This window comes from Sminthopsis crassicaudata, chromosome 1 (assembly GCF_048593235.1).
Source record: "Sminthopsis crassicaudata isolate SCR6 chromosome 1, ASM4859323v1, whole genome shotgun sequence".
NCBI lineage: Eukaryota > Metazoa > Chordata > Mammalia > Dasyuromorphia > Dasyuridae > Sminthopsis > Sminthopsis crassicaudata.
Window position 1 is genome coordinate 260,364,264 of NC_133617.1, and position 17,646 is coordinate 260,381,909.

At 34.2% G+C, this 17,646-nt stretch overlaps 1 protein-coding gene across 3 annotated transcripts in view; it reads left to right on the forward strand.

Moving 5' to 3' along the window:
* LOC141549101 (lipoxygenase homology domain-containing protein 1-like) overlaps positions 1-17,646 on the forward strand; it is a 598,160-nt gene that overhangs the window by 199,964 nt on the left and 380,550 nt on the right. For 2 of the 3 annotated variants that reach the window (XM_074278423.1, XM_074278441.1), the window contains exons 19-20: positions 4,503-4,705; positions 7,726-7,812. In XM_074278423.1, the coding sequence (XP_074134524.1) occupies positions 4,503-4,705; positions 7,726-7,812 (290 nt within the window). The remainder of the gene's footprint in view (positions 1-4,502; positions 4,706-7,725; positions 7,813-17,646) is intronic. The other variant, XM_074278432.1, reaches the window with a different exon arrangement.

Here is a 17,646-nt window from a genome sequence, read left to right on the forward strand (position 1 = left end):
CATTTGGGGTTTTCTTGGCAAAGATACTAGAGTAGTTTGCCATTTCCTTCTCTGGCTCATTTTACAGAAGATGAACTGAGGCAAACAGAGTTAAGTATCTTGCCAGGGTCACAAAACTAGTAAGTGTCTGATACTGAATTTGAATTCAGGTCTTTCTGACTTCACACTTTACCATCTAAGCATCTGACAAGAAACACAAAATTCAGTAGACTTCAAAGATGAACAACATCTCTTGTTGTGAGAGAATTCAGCAGGTATCACATCCAAATAGCAGCTCTGAGTAAAACAAAGTTGGTAAATGAAGGCCAGTTTATTGAAATTGAAGTTAGAAATATGTTTTTCTAGAATGGCTATAGTGAAAGAAAGCATCATGAAGCTGACATAGATTTTGCAATCAAAATTAATTTAGTCAACAAATTGTATGCTTACCAAACATAATGGATGACAAGCTCATGACAATGCAATTACCATTTGCAGGAAATAATTATCATCATCGTCAGTGCATCGTCAGTCTCACCAAGACAAAGTATGTTGAGGATACATAAATTTTCAGAGAAAAACATTTTAATGAAGACCTGGAGACCCTCATCATCAATGGGCTAAAAGATGACAAACTAATAATTCTGATTGATTTTAATGCAAGAGTAGAGATAGACTACCAGACATCACAGGGAATGCTTGGGAGGAATACAGTTGTAAACAGCAATAGCAATAGTCACTTACTACTGAAGATTTGTGCATCTGATGAATTTCTCATCACCAACACTGTATTCTGTTTCCTAAATGCAATAAAACTTCATGGATGTACACTCATAGCAAACACTGGTATTTAATAGACTATGTAATTGTAAAGAAAAAGATAGGATGTTAGAATGATGAAGGTGTGTGTTACAAAGTGCTGAACTGATCATAGACTTATCCTTTCCAAGGTAAATATTCACATTTTATCAAAGCAGCTGCCCCAGGGCAAGATGTTTATCAGAAGGCTTAATGTCAACAGCTCAGAGTCTTCTCTAAGCTGTACCAGTTTGTTGCTAAGTTGAGGGGAAAATTGAACCAAAACACAATTGGCAGCAGTAGAGCAGAAAAGGAATAGATGGCTTTCAGAAATTTATTGTGTAGCACCACATTTATTCTGGATCAATCAGAACACTTACAAATGTCAAGACTGATTTGATGAAAATTATTAGAAATTCAGAAGCTAAATGAAAAATGAAAACTCCTCAGGATATATCAGCAGGATAGCTCACCAGTCTCTAAAAAAGTACTGTTTAACTCCATTAAAAATAAAGTGCAAGTGAAGTTTAGAGAGACAAGATTTTTGGATCAGTAAGAAGGGAGATGAAATTCAGTTTTACTCTAATAGTAACAATCCAAAGCATTTTTATGATGCCCTGAAGGCTATTTATAGGTCAAAGACCTATAGTGTATTTTACTTCCTCAGTGCTGATGGAGCCCTATTGATTAGTAATAAGGACATGGCACTGGAAAGATAGGCTGAACACTTCTATGGTGTTCTCAACAGACTATCATCAATCAATACTAAAACCACTGACCATTTATCTCAGGTTGGAGTGAATTCCTCTTTTACTTCCAACTGAAAAAGAGGTTTTCAATGCCTTTTGTGTAGTAAAGTGCTTGGTACTGATTCTTTTCCAGCTGAGATTTATAAGACAGAAGGTCCATTGCTCATACAAAAGCAGATGAAAGTTTACTGGTTTATATGGCAAAAAGGAGGTTATCCCCTTCATTATCTATCTCTAGAAAGGTGAAGGCAATAGATTGTCCTATGATAATCACAGTGGGGTCTCTTAGTCACACCAGGAAATATTTTTGCCAGGCATCCTTAACAGACTGATTCTTCACCTGAAGATGGTCATCTACTTGAGAGTCAGTATGGATTTAGAAAAGGATGAGCAATAGGTGATATGGTATTTGTTGCCTGACAAATTTAAGAGAAATTTGAGTGGCAGAACAGAGGTCTGTATGCAGTGTTCATTGATCTGACCAGGGCCCATTATACTTTCAGTCATGGGACTTGTACAAAATTATGGCAAAATCTGGTTGCTTGAAGAAGTTTATCAAAATTGTGTGTTTCATGGGATCATACTTGCACAGATTATGAATAATGGAAAATGATTTTGTGCTTTCTCAATCACCAATGGAGTGAAGAAGCAGGGCTGTGTGCTTGTTCCCATTTTTTTTAACATTGACATTTTCAATGATGCATACCTTCAACAAGGATGAAAATGGCATCACACTGATGGTAAATTACTTAACTTGAAAAAGACACAAGCCAAGACTAGAGTGGTTGGAGATTGGTGCATGTTTTTTGTTTTCAGATGGTTGTACACTCAATGCACTTCTGAGGTTGAAATGCAACAAAGTATGTATAGATTTTCTGCTGCTTACGCTAATTTTAGCTCAATAATTAATCAGTACCACATCGTCCACATATGGAGTCATTGGTTATAGCAAATGAAGGAATATTGTTTGTTGTGGATAAGTTCACTTACTTTGGCAGTGTACTTTCCAGGGGTGTATACATAAATGATGAGGTTGATGTGTGCATTGCCAGAGTTAGTTCAGTTTAAGGGAGGCTCCAAAGGAAAATATAGGATAGAAGAGTTATTAGACTGCCAATGGTACTGAAGGTCTGCAGAGCCATCGTGCTGACCTCATTGTTGTGTGTCTCTGAAACCTGGACAGCATACTGTGACATTCCAGGATACTGGAATATTTTATGGAGAACTTACATAGAACAGGCACTCACATGGAGGTCAAAAGAAGTGATGGAAGGACATTTTCAAAGTCTCTCTGAAGAACTTTGGCATTGATTGTGAGACATGGGAGACACTGGCACAGAACTGTTCTACATGATATTCCCACATCAAAGAAGGCACTGTGCTCTATGAGCAAAACAGTATTGCAGTTGCCCAAATTTAGAGACATCTCCACTCCAAATCTTCATATGAATTTCTTGTGTTTAAGTTGTGGTAGAGTTTTTTGAACTTGTATTGATCTGAGCATCTACAATTGGGTACATTGCACCATGACTCCAACATAGTAATGTCATTTTGATATTCTTCAAAATGAAGAAAAACAAACAACCAATTACTCATCTGTGAAAGGATTTGAGAAGCCACATAGATCAATTCATTCACTTCTTGCTGCTTCTAAAATGACTATTGCCTTCTTTGGTCAATTCCCTTGAATATTCACATGATAGCACCTCCTTTAAGAATGTATTAATTAAAAAAGTTCTGGGGTTCATTTCATGAAAATACTTTGAAAAGAAATGGCTAAAGTTGCCAAATAGAGCACTTGGAGTTAGTATTCCAACTTAGTACCTATATGTGTTTGTGGAAAATCATGTTCTCTCCCTGAGGATCAATTTCTCAGCGATAAAATTCAAATGCTAAGATGTCATGGAATTATTTTGAGAAAAGTACTTTGGTTTATAACTCTTAAATATTCCTATCTTGTAGTATCTGTCATGTCTTGCTGCCTATACTTCCCCACTAGAATAAAAGTTACTTAAGAGCACAAACTTCATATATGTATATATGTAATTATACACACATTTTGTATATATATGTATATAAAATGTATAATGTGTATATAATGTATCTTCTGAGTATTGTAGGCTAAGCACATAGTAGATACTAAATAAAATAAAAATGTGAATTATTAAAAGGTAGACAACTAAGAATGTTAGCTGACGGAGATTTACTTTGTTCATCTGATACATAGACTGATATGTCCCAAGAAACAAGGAAATTTATTATTCTATTTGAGAACTACAAGTATGAAAAATATTTTTTTCTTTGGTGTCAAATCCATTCAGTTTTATTCTTCAAATTTCCTTCTGGTAGAAAAAATTGCTGCTGAGAGAGAATGAGATTTTTAGACCTAGGAAGGACCTTTGAAATCATCTACACCTAATTTTATGAATAAGGAAATGAAGAGTCAGTCAAGTGAAGTGTCCCCAGATCACTCAGCTAGTGGCAGATTTGGGACCCAGGTTTCTCAATTCCAATGTCTATGCTTTTTTTTTCTAGGACATTGCTTTTATCTATTCATTTTCTGAAAAGGTATTTTTATATTTCTACTTTGCTATTTTCTATTCTCATCTACATGTGCATCTTTCTTTTCTGTTACTGTCTTTGATATATTTTAGTGCAATTTAAGAAAGAATCAATAGGAAAAGACAGGCTGAAAGAATTTGTCCAAAATTGCATTAATGTACAGGGAGTAAAAGTTGACTGGACATGTCAGCTATTTATTGCTCCTTGTCACCTGTACAGGCATTTAACTTTACCAAATATGAATCTTAAGAGATGAAAAAATTCACAAACAATCTCCAAGAGTTTTCCTGGAGTAGTAATAATAGACTCCTTTTAGTTTTGATGTCATTGGGCTCCCTTGTGACAAATGACACAACTAACTTGATGGTTCATCTGCTCTGCTACTAATGTTATCTTTTGTCATTGTTCCCACAGCAGAAATCCGTAATACCTCCACCACTGACAGGGTTCTTCTCTCAGATGATGAATGGCAGGTGCTGGTGCTGACAGGAAACACAGGGACTCAAGCCAATGTTACCCTCTGGGTGTATGGAGACAAGGGAGTTACTGGACCACTACTTCTTGGCAAGGATAATAAGGAGCAGCTGTTCCTTCCAAGAAAGGAGGATGAATTTCAGGTAGACAGTGAAAGCTGACATTGGCATTAATTTGTACACCATTTTAAAATATACTTCTGTCATACAGAAGAATAATTTTTAATTTTTTGTGTTTGTTATTTACATTACATAGACTTATTTTTCACAATTCTATAAATTACCACATATCTATTGAAAATAGTTGAGAAAATACTATTCCTTCCTTGACCAGCACATGCAAGTCTCACACACACACACACACACACACACACACACACACACACACGCACACTATAGTCCATTTATGGGAAAATGTTGGAACAAATCTCTTTTCTTAAAGAAGGTAGTTTTAGAATTGAAATTGAGTCCAGGAATGATTAATTTGAGCAAAACCCAGCTAGATAATAGTTAGAGCAGGGGTTGGTGAAGCCTATGGACCCCTCAAAATAATTTTTGAATGAACAAAATTAAATATTTAAGATTACATTTATGGAAATAGTTTTTAATATCTATTTGCAAAGAAGTTTATAAATTCAAGATTAAGAATCATTTCTTTAGAGAATCTTTCTACTGAATTTTATACTTTCATATGAAATGATTGTCAACCAGAAATTATTTAGCTATATCTTTCTCCATAGGATTGTGATGTATTGGAAGGAGTTCAAGGTTCATTACAATTTCCCTCATATCTTGGCTTGATGGTGAGCATCACTAGCTTGGATCACCATTTGACTGTTGCTGCAACTTCTGCTAGTCCTTTGCTGTTTAGTTGGTCAGTCAGTCAACAAATATTTATTAAGTGCCTACTAAGTGTCAAAAAAAAAAGTCTTGGGGATAAAAAGAAAGGCAAAAGATAGTCTCTGATCTCAAGTGGTTGGCTATATTCATTTTAGTTTGCTGTCAGTCCTTTGTTGTTTGGGGTATTTTGGTATACTGATAAAAAATAAATTTCCCCTTAAAATTGTTTTTTTTTTTTTTTTTCGATTCAATCTAGCATACATTTATATTGTATCTGACACATCGTAACAGATAGCATTCAAAATGTTCTTATCTTAGAGTCCCAGGACTCTTGTTCCAATGTGAGCTTTGTTATTTTCTACTGTATGATCTTGGACAAATCATTCATCTCCCAAGTTCGCTTCTAGTTCAAAATAGATAAAATTGAGTATTATCAAAATAGATAAAATTTTAGTTCTAGAATAACAATCTCATAATTCTGCACCCTGAACTCAATGAGTTATATGTTTAGAATACTGTGATAAGTACTGGAACAGATAAAGAGTTTAGATGAGACTTAGTTTCTGCCCTCATAGAGCTTATAATCTTTTAAGGAAAAATGATACTCACTGAAACAACTGTAATACAACAAACCCTTCTCCATACCATGATAAGTGCAATAGGGAGAGCAAAAATAAAGATTCTCTGGTTCTAAAAGATCTTCCCAGAGCATTCTAAAATTGGATCTAGAATAATTTAGACTCACAAGAATCTGCAAGAGGCAAATTAATTTTTGATTCACAATATCTGGCAGTAACTAGTGAGAAGGAGGTGTACCTTTAGAACTGCATTGTCCATAGTTCATTTTCTGTTGCTCAGTCCTTTCAGTCTTGTCTCCATTCACTCTTAATGACCTCATTTGGGGTTTTCTCATCAAAGATACTGGAGTTTTCTATTTTTTTTTCCTTCTCTAACTCATTTTTGTAGATAAAAACTGAGGCAAATAGGGTTAAGTGACTTGCCCAGGATCACAGAACTAGTACATGATTGAAGTCAGTTTTGAACACAACATAGATGAGTCTTGCTGATTCCAGTCTCAGTACTATATCTGCCATGCCACTTAGCTGGTCTTATGCTACCTTTTGGGCAAATAATTTTAGGCTAAATCTCAGAGAAGAGAGTCTCTGAATCTCAACAATAGCTGTTTGGAGTTGTAAAGGAGTTGTTTATCATAACACCATCAGGTTTTTGGGGGCAGTTATGTCACATTTGCCTTTCCTTAAATGTACAATACTAAGCAGAATGTCTTGTGCATAGTGATCATACAATAAATTTGGCTAATTGACTAGGAGCCAATGTATCTAGAAAATAAAAACTACACTTGCTTTCTAACATGAATTTCTCTGCTGACTTTTGATATAACTTGGGATGGCCCTCTATCCTTTTACTTTATTAGAAAGGAGAGAACAATCCTATTGTATCTTGTATTTTAAAGAAGTAATCTGAAGATATTAATACTTTATGAGTATCTACTCATAAAGCACCAAAACCTAGAGGATCAAGAATATCTTTGAAGGCTTAGATGGATGCATTACTTCCACTGAGCAAGAGCAGAAATCAAAGTGAATGTATTTTATAACTATCTTGTTGCTCTTTGAGTTTTGCACACATATCCCCTGGCCTGCAATTCTGGGAAATTCAAAAGGAAGAGAGCCTTAGGTAATTGAGCCAAAGCTTACTTCAAATCAGCAAAGATTTATTGAATATGTCTATGGCACTTTGCTTGGTGGAGGGCAAAAAAGAACAAAAAAATCATGTCATCAGAGAGCTTCCATTCCAGTGGAATCTAGACTCACTTCCTTTTATTCCTCTATAGCCTATGGGATGAATTATAGCAAAGATTTATTTTAGATCCTACCCTTCTTTTAGGAAACACTTTCCTGAGTTTTTCTTTGATGAAATCTCCTCTCTAGACTGCCTTCCCTCCCATTCTCTCAAGAGCCTATATTTTTCTTACCACATCTCAGTCTTCCAAAAAGGATGATTCCTAAAGAGAATTGTGGCATGCAGAGAACTCAGTACAATTCTCCTAAATCTTATTCTTTCATCTGACTATTTCTGTCATATTTTAGTTGAATCACATATTATTTCTGCCTTGCATTCTCTATCTGTGAAGCTCCAGTGATAGCCTCTTATGGAGGGGTTAATCCTTAAATGCTGATACCAGCTTAGAGAGTCCTTTAACTGCTGAAAACTACAAAATGTTTTTAACTGGAAAAAGCATGCAGCAACTAGGTATGAATTTATATAGGTATGAATTTTTCCCCACCTTTAATTTCTTTCAGGTTCAAATAAAGAACATTGGCAAAATATACAAGATCAGAATAGGACATGATGGAACTAGTCAACAGCCTGAATGGAGTTTACAAATGGTAACGAATTTTATTTTTTTTTCTGGTTGGTATTTGTTTGAACTTACTGTACTTAAACCCATGGAATAGATTAATTCTCTAATTGTGGCAAAGAATTTTAGATATTAATATATAAAAATTATTGCAGAAAATATTGTTCTTTTATTGTGTTTTAAAGGCTTTAAAGAAATACATGTGACAATCATATCTCCTAAATCAATATAGAAGATATGATGAAAATATTTACTTAGATGGCATGCTTCTATAATTGCCTGATTAGCAACTAAAGTACAGTTTTAGAGCAAGATTATTAGTGGTTTTTAGACAGGAAGAATTGTAAAAAAAATTAGGAACTGTACATATCCTTATTTCATGGAAGAAATATGCTCTGCTCACCTTCCATATTATTACTCTTTCAGAGATTTATTTCTGGACAAGTTGTTTTTCTCCCCCGATATGTAGACATATACCTCAACTCAAATACACTCTACCATTTTGATAAATTATGCCTGACTTGCTAAGACAGATTGTATTGCTGACTGTTGCCACAGAAATTCAACTATGAATGAAAATGTAAACATATATAGCTTTGGGAATCACATACTAGATAATTTTCATTTCTAAATAGCGTCTGTTCCTCTGAAGGAATAATAATAAGGTAAGAATAAGAAACCAGCATTTATTATTACACATTTGACATATATTTCAGTCTCAATTATTTAACATTTGATCATCCAGTTTGAATATTATTCAGACCTTTTGCTTTCTCTCTAAAGCTCAATTCAACTTTACTGCTTGTTAGCAAACCCACTGGAGAATAGATAGAGGCAAATAGGAAAAAAAATCCAAATGAACAATTTTGCTTCTTGCTTCTAAAGGAAATATTCCTTAGAACAACCTAAACAAACTGCAATCTTGATTTGCAATGTATTGTACATTAATAGAATGTAACATATAAATTAAGCATTATACATGTGAATAGGTATACTGGATGACATGAGAACTATAGGAAAACAAAACGCAATATTTTTTAGCGAACTATTGGAGGCTTCCTGAAGGTTGGTTGGATTTCCCCAATCAGTTAGTCTGTCAACAAGTACTTATTTAACACTTACTATGTAGCAGAGATTGTGCTGTGTCTAAGGTACAAATCAAAAACAAATTCTCTGCCCTCAAGTTTTTTTATTATAATTCCTTTGAAGTTGGGGAGTTGGGAAATTAGAAAAGTATCTGAGCAGTAGTGACACAGGAGAAGAGAGCATGGGGATAAGTTGTGATATTCATCAGTAGACAGAATAGCCACAAGAATAGAAGTAACAGGAATTTACCTAGGATTTATTGTTTTTATTAATTATACGTGATCTAAGAAACTGTTCTACTTGAATGTGTTAGGTTTAGGAAGTGTCCATTAAATTCAACTGTTAAGAAGAAAGATATTAAAGGAATTAACTTGGCTTTGAAACTAGAAGTGTTAAGATGCTTTAAGATGTGTGAAACACTTGGACAAATTGTTAATCTTTAGGAATTGTTACTTTTATGATACAAAGAATATGTAAGATTGATGATTGAACTGCCACACGTTCCTGAACTGTATTATTCCATATTTTAATTTTCATTTTTCAGAATAGTCAAGTGTAGCATTCTTGTTAACTCTTAAAAGTATTGCTAAAATTAGAATATTGTTCTATCAAAAGATATTCTCTCTTTAAAATATTTTCTTCATTCTTTTGTTCTGTGCCTTCAAGCAGCCTTTTTTTTAGTACATATAAAAACACACACATTTTGGGCATATATCATACCAAATTGAGGCCCTTGTTCATAGGCTATATGTTGGCTTTGTATGCCAAGGATTCCAAGACTCTTAAAGCATTGTTTTTCTTCTCTCACTGGAATACTAACAGGCAGGAAGAAGTCAGCAAAGGAGAAATCAAACTGAAAGAAGCAACTAGGAAAATTAATATCTTGTGAATATATCTACCATTCTGGCTATAAAGCCTCATCCAATAAAGAAGTTTGTCTTCATCATACATTAAGCACAGCAGAATCAATTATAGAATTTCTGCACATGCTCCCAAGTCTCTCCAAGGATTTCCATTATGCAATGTTAAGGCTCCCTTAGAAATAAATTCCCCTGCCTCTTTTGTATGGGGGATTGTATAAATGGCACTCTGTTATAATCACAGGACTGGGCTCAGTGACTAGTCTTCTGTTAAATGTACATATATATATGCATATGTATATATATTTGCATATATATACATATATATGTAGGTAATCTGTGTGTTTGTGTATATGTATGTGATTTATAAGAAAAACCACCAAGATAGAGCTCTGAGCCAATGATACTTTATTTAAAAATCTATGATTCCCTCTAATAAAGTGGGCCCAAGACTTTTCTCACAATCTGAGATGCCTCCTTCTTCCAAGGCCTATTTTTATAAGATTTACTACCAAATTTATAACTTCCACACTTCAGAGGGGTTACACAAAATACAGAATCTCATTGGTTGATAGTCCTTGCTTTGAGAGACAAAAATGATGTATCAGTCAAAAAATGGTATATCAGTAAGAGTTAAGGTGAAAGAATTCTCAGTTTGGAGTTTTCTTGGCAAAGATACTGGATTGGTTTGTCATTTCTTCCTCTGGGTCATTTTACAGAGGAGGAAACTGAGGCAAACAGGGTTAAGTTATTTTCCCAGTGTCAGCCAGCTTGTGAGTGTTTGAAGTCAGATTTGAGCACAGGAAGATGAGTCTTCCTGATTCCAGGCCTAGCAGTATTCTATTATACCATCTCATTGCCCTTAGAATGTGTCTAGAAAAAGAATCACTGCTCTCTACCCCCATCTTCCTAACAAGCTAAAATAAACATGACATCACAGTAAGGCAAAGGAACATTTAATTAAAATAGAATGCAAGTTAATTAACAATATATTAAAACAAACAGTGGATATTCTTTCATCTGTTTCTACAAATCACCTCCTTCTATGTCTTTTGTTCCCAGAAGCTATGAACCCTCTTTCTTCTGTCCCCTATTCTGGCTCATTGATACAGCAGGCCAGATGTAAGGCTACCATTTTCAACAGCAACATTGAAGGTACTTAATTTATTGATGTGAGAACCAGACTGTCAATGAAACCTCTCAATGAAATCTTATGGGCTCTCATTTTCATCATTTAAATAGTATCATGTAAACTCATAACCAAAGAATGCATTTTCTCACAAATTAAAGGCATGAGGATTAGGTACTCTTCTTGTACCAATGACTTTTTCCAGTATTTGTCCTTCCCATCTCTCCCTGGCTATCTCACATTTCTGTCTGGAATTTTTTAAAAATAGCACAATCTGTGCTCACTTATCTTCTTGTAAATTTTCCCTTAATATTTCTAAACTTCTTGAATCAGAAGCATTTATCACCTAACCATTCATTGACATCTTGTCCTGTTAAAGTTGACAAGTTATTTTTAAAATATAATAATCACTCCTAAGATAATAAGGAGGCAAATGGTAAGTGTGAATATATTGCAATAAATATCAAATAAAAAAAGTATGAAGAACTAGAGTGCAGAATGCCATTAAAAAAGAAAATATGATCAAAAAAGACTGTACTGGCCACTTATTAAGAACAAAAGATAACCAAGGGATAGGCTTTCTTTGTTGTTTATATCAGCAGTCTATATCACTAACAATGTCTATATCATTGTTTTCTTAAGAGACTGCACAAAAACTTCAAACTTATTATGTGGAACCATTTGGCTAAATTTCAGGGAAGGCGTGGACCAGATTCTACAAGTTATTCAGGCATGAATGGATTGTGATCTGCATTGTGGAGGAAATATCCACATTAATAAGATCACAAATCCACCTTGTTATTTGAATTAAAACAAACAAAATTGGCTGGATCAAGGTTATTATACTCTTTTTTAGTTATCTATATTTGTGAAAAATCTACTCTTTTGGTTTAGTTGAATTCAAATTTAGCCTCATCACTTAACATCTTCCTTAGTCCCACTTGTTAATGACCAGTTGTGGTCCTTATTTAGCTATTTTCAGTTGTAATTGATTTTTCATTACCCCATTTGGGATTTTCTTGGCAAAGATATTAGAATGGTTTGTCATTTCCTTCTCTAGTTCATTTTATAGGTGAGGGATCATGTAGGGTTTAATGGCTTGCCCAGGATCACATAGCTAGTAAGTATCTGAAGCTGTATTTCAACTCTTCCTAATTTCCTTCAATTCAGGAAGATGAGTCTTCTTGAATCCTGGCCTGGAAATCTATCCATTATGTCACCTAGCTGCCCAATTTTATCTATAAAATATGGATAATAATATTGCTTATCTCCCAGAATTGTTTTGAGAATAAAGAGATAATATTTATGAAGTACTTTTCAATGCTAGCTATTTGTATTAATTTTAATATTGTTACTAGCCAAGATAATTCTATCTGAAGACATTATATATTACTTAGAAGCAGCTTTTCAAATTTCTGGTGTTATGTCTTGTAGTAAATAATCAGCTTCTATAGCACTAGCCTTAGAAATTCTTAAAGTGTATCAGTGATTAAAAAAAAAAGAAAGAAATATAGCATGATCCTTATATTCAAGAAGTCTGTTATATACGAGACAATGGAGTAAAGAGGAAAGAACATTATGTTTAAATCCCAGTTCTGGACTTGACTGGCTTTATGGCCCCAGTCAAGTCACAATTTCTGAGCTTTGTTTGCTCTTCTATAAGATGGGATAATATTGTGTTTCTGTCTGTAAGGATCCTTGTACTGTGTACCTCACAGAGTTATTAGAAGAATGCTTTATAAATATGCATGAGCCATATAGATGTAGATTATTTTTGCTCTTATATGCATGTAAGCTTATTATTAGCATGTTAGAGGGAGAGTAAGTAACACATAGACAAACACAAGGGATCAAAACAAAAAAAAGTTAAATACTAACTTTGTGTGCTAGGAGTTGTAGAAATATAGACTGGAGTAGTCAAGGAAGGTTTTATGAATGAGGCTGGCCCTAAACTGGCACTTGAAGGTCAGGGAGCTGATAAGAACAACAGGCTGTTGTAGAGTTAGTTTGGTGGTTATTTGTGAATTTTTGTTGCCAATTATATATCTATGTCTATATCTATATCTATATAAGAGAAGCTCCATCGGATAATGAAACTTTGAGGTCAGGCCTGATATACATGGTTTTTCAAGTGTTGACTCTAAGACTAGTTCATACAAGCAAAGCATTTAACTCTCAGTGCCTCATGACACATTTTGGGTCAGGTGCTGATCACCATTAGTATAAGGGAATTTTTTCAATAAAATCTTCCCTAAATGAATAAAATCTCAGGTCTGGATCTCTCTCCCACCTCCAAATGATACTTGGTTAAGAACATAGAGCATTTGGAAATTGGACATGTGAATATGAGAAAGAGTTATGATTTAATTAGCATTAGGAGAGTGCAAAGACACAGCTTTGGGGAAGTTTATTATTTGTGTTACTGCATGCCTATATTCCTATAAAATTAGGACTTGGATTAGATGGCTTCTGTGAGGTCCCTTTCAGACTCATGATCTTATTATGATCCTGGAGGCTATTATGTGGCACAGTGATGCAGAGATATAATGCTGACCATGGAGACCTGAATTCAAATCTAATCTTGGGCACTTATTAATCATTAATATAACCCTATTATCTAACCTCTGTTTGCCTCAATTCCACCAACTGTAAAGGGGGACAATAGTAGGGTCGTGAGTATTTGTAAAACAGCACAGTGCCTAATACATAGTAGTAGATGCTTAATAAATGCTTATTTGATCCATAGATCTATCCTGATCTGAGAACTCCCTCCTATGACAGCAACCCATCTTTGACTTTAGTGAGTTCTTGAGAGTTGTTTGAGGTACATGGAGGCTAATCGGGCTTGTCCGGGGAATTCTTAGTGAGAATATTTATTTGTCCTAATTAGATGCTAAATTAGTCTTTTGCAATTCTATACTAACTTGTTTAAGACTTATATGACTTAGTTAACCAGATACTATCAAGTGTGTCTTGTTTTACACTTGCTATGTTATATTCACTCCAAATTTGCTACACAATTTCAATCTTGTCCTCACTGTAGAAGCAAAACTCTCCTGTTTTACTAATTGGTTCACTATTCCCACTTCCTACAGCAGCTATTCCAAATAATTTTTTATCTCTCCTCAAGCATCCCTCTCCCCCATTTTATAGCTGAGGACTTCCACTCATACTCCTTTGATTCTGAGCTTTCTTAGCTGTTGTTATTTAGTCATTTCAAGTGTGTCCAATTTTTCATGAGACCAATTAGAGTATTCTTGACAAAGATACTAGAATGGTTTGCCAGGGGAGTAGAAATACTAGAATATTTAGTTTTTTGATTCATTTTACAGATGAAGAAACAGAGGAAACAGGTTTAAATGACTTGCCTGGGGTCACACAGCTAGAAAGTTATTAGATGCAAAAGATTTGAACAGAGGAAATGAGTCTTCCTGACTTTAGACCCAGCACACTATACCACCTTGCTGCCTTTTTTAGCTGAACTCAAGAGATATTTTTACTACTTATTTCAGAAGATGATTGTAAAGATACATTGAGAATGACAAAATACTATATCAATTATTAGGCCAATAACATTTGTAATAAAATACCTAACAAACTTATCTGGACAAAATGATACTTAAAATGTAATTGGGGTGGGATGTAAATGTAACAATTGAAAGATAACATTTTAACCTCACAGATTTCATCCTTGAAATGAACTAGTCTACATATGTAGAAGAAAATTCAACCACATGGACAAATACAAATTCTACTTTCAGGTTATTGTTAAATCTGGTGCATGTTAGAAGTACTTTTTCTATTACTTTCTCCTTTCTGAAAATAGATGTAGTTTTATCTCTTCTTTACCTGTATTAATGCTCTTCTCTCCATTCCCCTTTTATAATTGTTATTTCTTGCCTTTCTAAACTATCTCAAATAATAATGGGGGAAGGAGGCATCTTTGTTATACTCATATTTATCAGGAAAGTTTCTTGAGTATAGCTATGTAGAAGAAAATTCAACCACATGGACAAATACAAATTCTACTTTCAGGTTATTGTTAAATCTGGTGCATGTTAGAAGTACTTTTTCTATTACTTTCTCCTTTCTGAAAATAGATGTAGTTTTATCTCTTCTTTACCTGTATTAATGCTCTTCTCTCCATTCCCCTTTTATAATTGTTATTTCTTGCTTTTCTAAACTATCTCAAATAATAATGGGGGAAGGAGGCATCTTTGTTATACTCATATTTATCAGGAAAGTTTCTTGAGTATAGCTAAAATTATTAGTTTTTTAAATATTTTATAATTGTAACATTTTTTGACAGTATATATGCATAGGTAATTTTTTTTACAACATTATCCCTTGTACTACCTTCTGTTCCGAATTTTTCCCCTCCTTCTCTCTACCCCCTCCCCTAGATGGCAGGCATTCCCATACATATTAAATATCTTATAGTATATCCTAGGTACAATATATATGTGCAGAACCGAATTTTGTTGTTGTTGTTGTTGTTGCAAAGGAAGAATTGGATTCAGAAGGTAAAAATAACCTGGGGAGAAAAACAAAAAAATACTAACAGTTTACACTCATTTCCCAGTGTTCCTTCTCTGGGTGTAGATGATTCTGTCCATCATTGATCAATTGGAATTGGATTAGCTCTTCTCTATGTTGAAGATATCCACTTCCGTTAGAATACATCCTCATATAGTATTGTTGTTGAAGTGTATAATGATCTCCTAGTTCTGCTCATTTCACTCAGCATCCGTTGATGTAAGTCTCTCCAAGCCTCTCTGTATTCATCCTGTTGGTCATTTCTTACAGAACAATAATATTCCATAACATTCATATACCATAATTTACCCAACCATTCTCCAATTGATGGACATCCATTCATTTTCCAGTTTCTAGCCACTACAAAAAGGGCTGCCACAAACATTTTGGCACATGCAGGTCCCTTTCCCTTCTTTAGTATTTCCTTGGGATATAAGCCCAGGAGTAGCACTGCTGGGTCAAAGGGTATGCACAGTTTGATAACTTTTGGGCCATAATTCCAGATTGCTCTCCAGAATGTTTGGATTCTTTCACAACTCCACCAACAATGCATCAGTGTTCCAGTTTTCCCACAGCCCCTCCAACATTCATCATTATTTGTTCCTGTCATCTTAACCAATCTGACAGGTATGTAGTGGTATCCCAGAGTTGTCTTAATTTGCATTTCTCTGATCAATAGTGATTTGGAACACTCTTTCATATGAGTGGAAATAATTTCAATTTCATCATCTGAAAATTGTCTGTTCATATCCTTTGACCATTTATCAATTGGAGAATGGCTTGATTTCTAATAAATTAGAGTTAATTCTCTGTATATTTTGGAGATTAGGCCTTTATCAGAACCTTTAACTGTAAAAATGTTTTCCCAATTTGTTACTTCCCTTCTAATCTTGTTTGCATTAGTTTTGTTTGTACAAAAGCTTCTTAATTTGATGTAATCAAAATTTTCTATTTTGTGATCAATAATGATCTCTAGTTCTCCTTTGGTCACAAATTCCTTCCTCCTCCACAAGTCTGAGAGGTAAACTATCTTATGTTCCTCTAATTTATTTATGATCTCGTTCTTTATGCCTAAATCATGGACCCATTTTGATCTTATCTTAGTATGTGGTGTTAAGTGTGGGTCCATGCCTAGTTTCTGCCATACTAATTTCCAGTTTTCCCAGCAGTTTTTGTCAAATAATGAATTCTTATGCTAAAAGTTGGGATCTTTGGGTTTGTCAAACACTAGATTGCTATTTTTATTCACTATCTTGTCTTGTGAACCTAACCTATTCCACTGAGCAACTAGTCTATTTCTTAGCCAATACCAAATGGTTTTGGTGACTGCTGCTTTATAATATAGTTCTAAATCAGGTACAGTAGGCCACCTTCATTTGATTTTTTTTTTCATTACTTCCCTTGAAATTCTCGACCTTTTGTTCTTCCATATGAATTTTGCTGTTATTTTTTCTAGGTCATTAAAATAGCTTCTTGGGAGTCTGATTGGTATAGCACTAAATAAATAGATGTTTAGGGAGTATTGTCATCTTAATTATATTGGCTTGGCCTATCCAAGAGCACTTAATGTCTTTCCAATTATTTAAATCTGACTTCATTTTTATGGCAACTGTTTTGTAATTTTGCATATAATTCTTGACTTTCCTTTGGTAGATATATTCCCAAATATTTTATACTATAGACAGTTATTTTGAATGGAATTTCTCTTTGTATCTCTTGCTGTTGGATTGTGTTGGTAATGTATAAAAATGCTGAGGATTTATGTGGATTTATTTTGTATCCTGCAACTTTGCTAAAGTTCTGAATTATTCCTAATAGCTTTTTAGCAGAGTCTTTGGGGTTCTCTAAGTATACCATCATGTCATCTGCAAAGAGTGATAATTTGATTTCCTTATTAGCTACTCTAATTCCTTGAATCTCTTTCTCGGCTCTTATTGCCGAGGCTAGCATTTGTAGTACAATATTGAATAGTAACGGTGATAATGGGCAACCTTGTTTCACTCCTGATCTTACAGACTAAGGTTCCAGTTTATCACCATTACATATGATGTTTACTGACGGTTTTACATATATGCTCATTACTTTAAGGAATAGTTCATTTATTCCTATACCCTCAAGTTTTTTTAGTAGGAATGGATATTGGATTTTATCAAATGCTTTTTGTGCTCTATTTAGATGATCATATGATTTTTGTTAATTTGGTTATTGATATGGTCGATTATGCTAATAGTTTTCCTAATATTGAACCAGC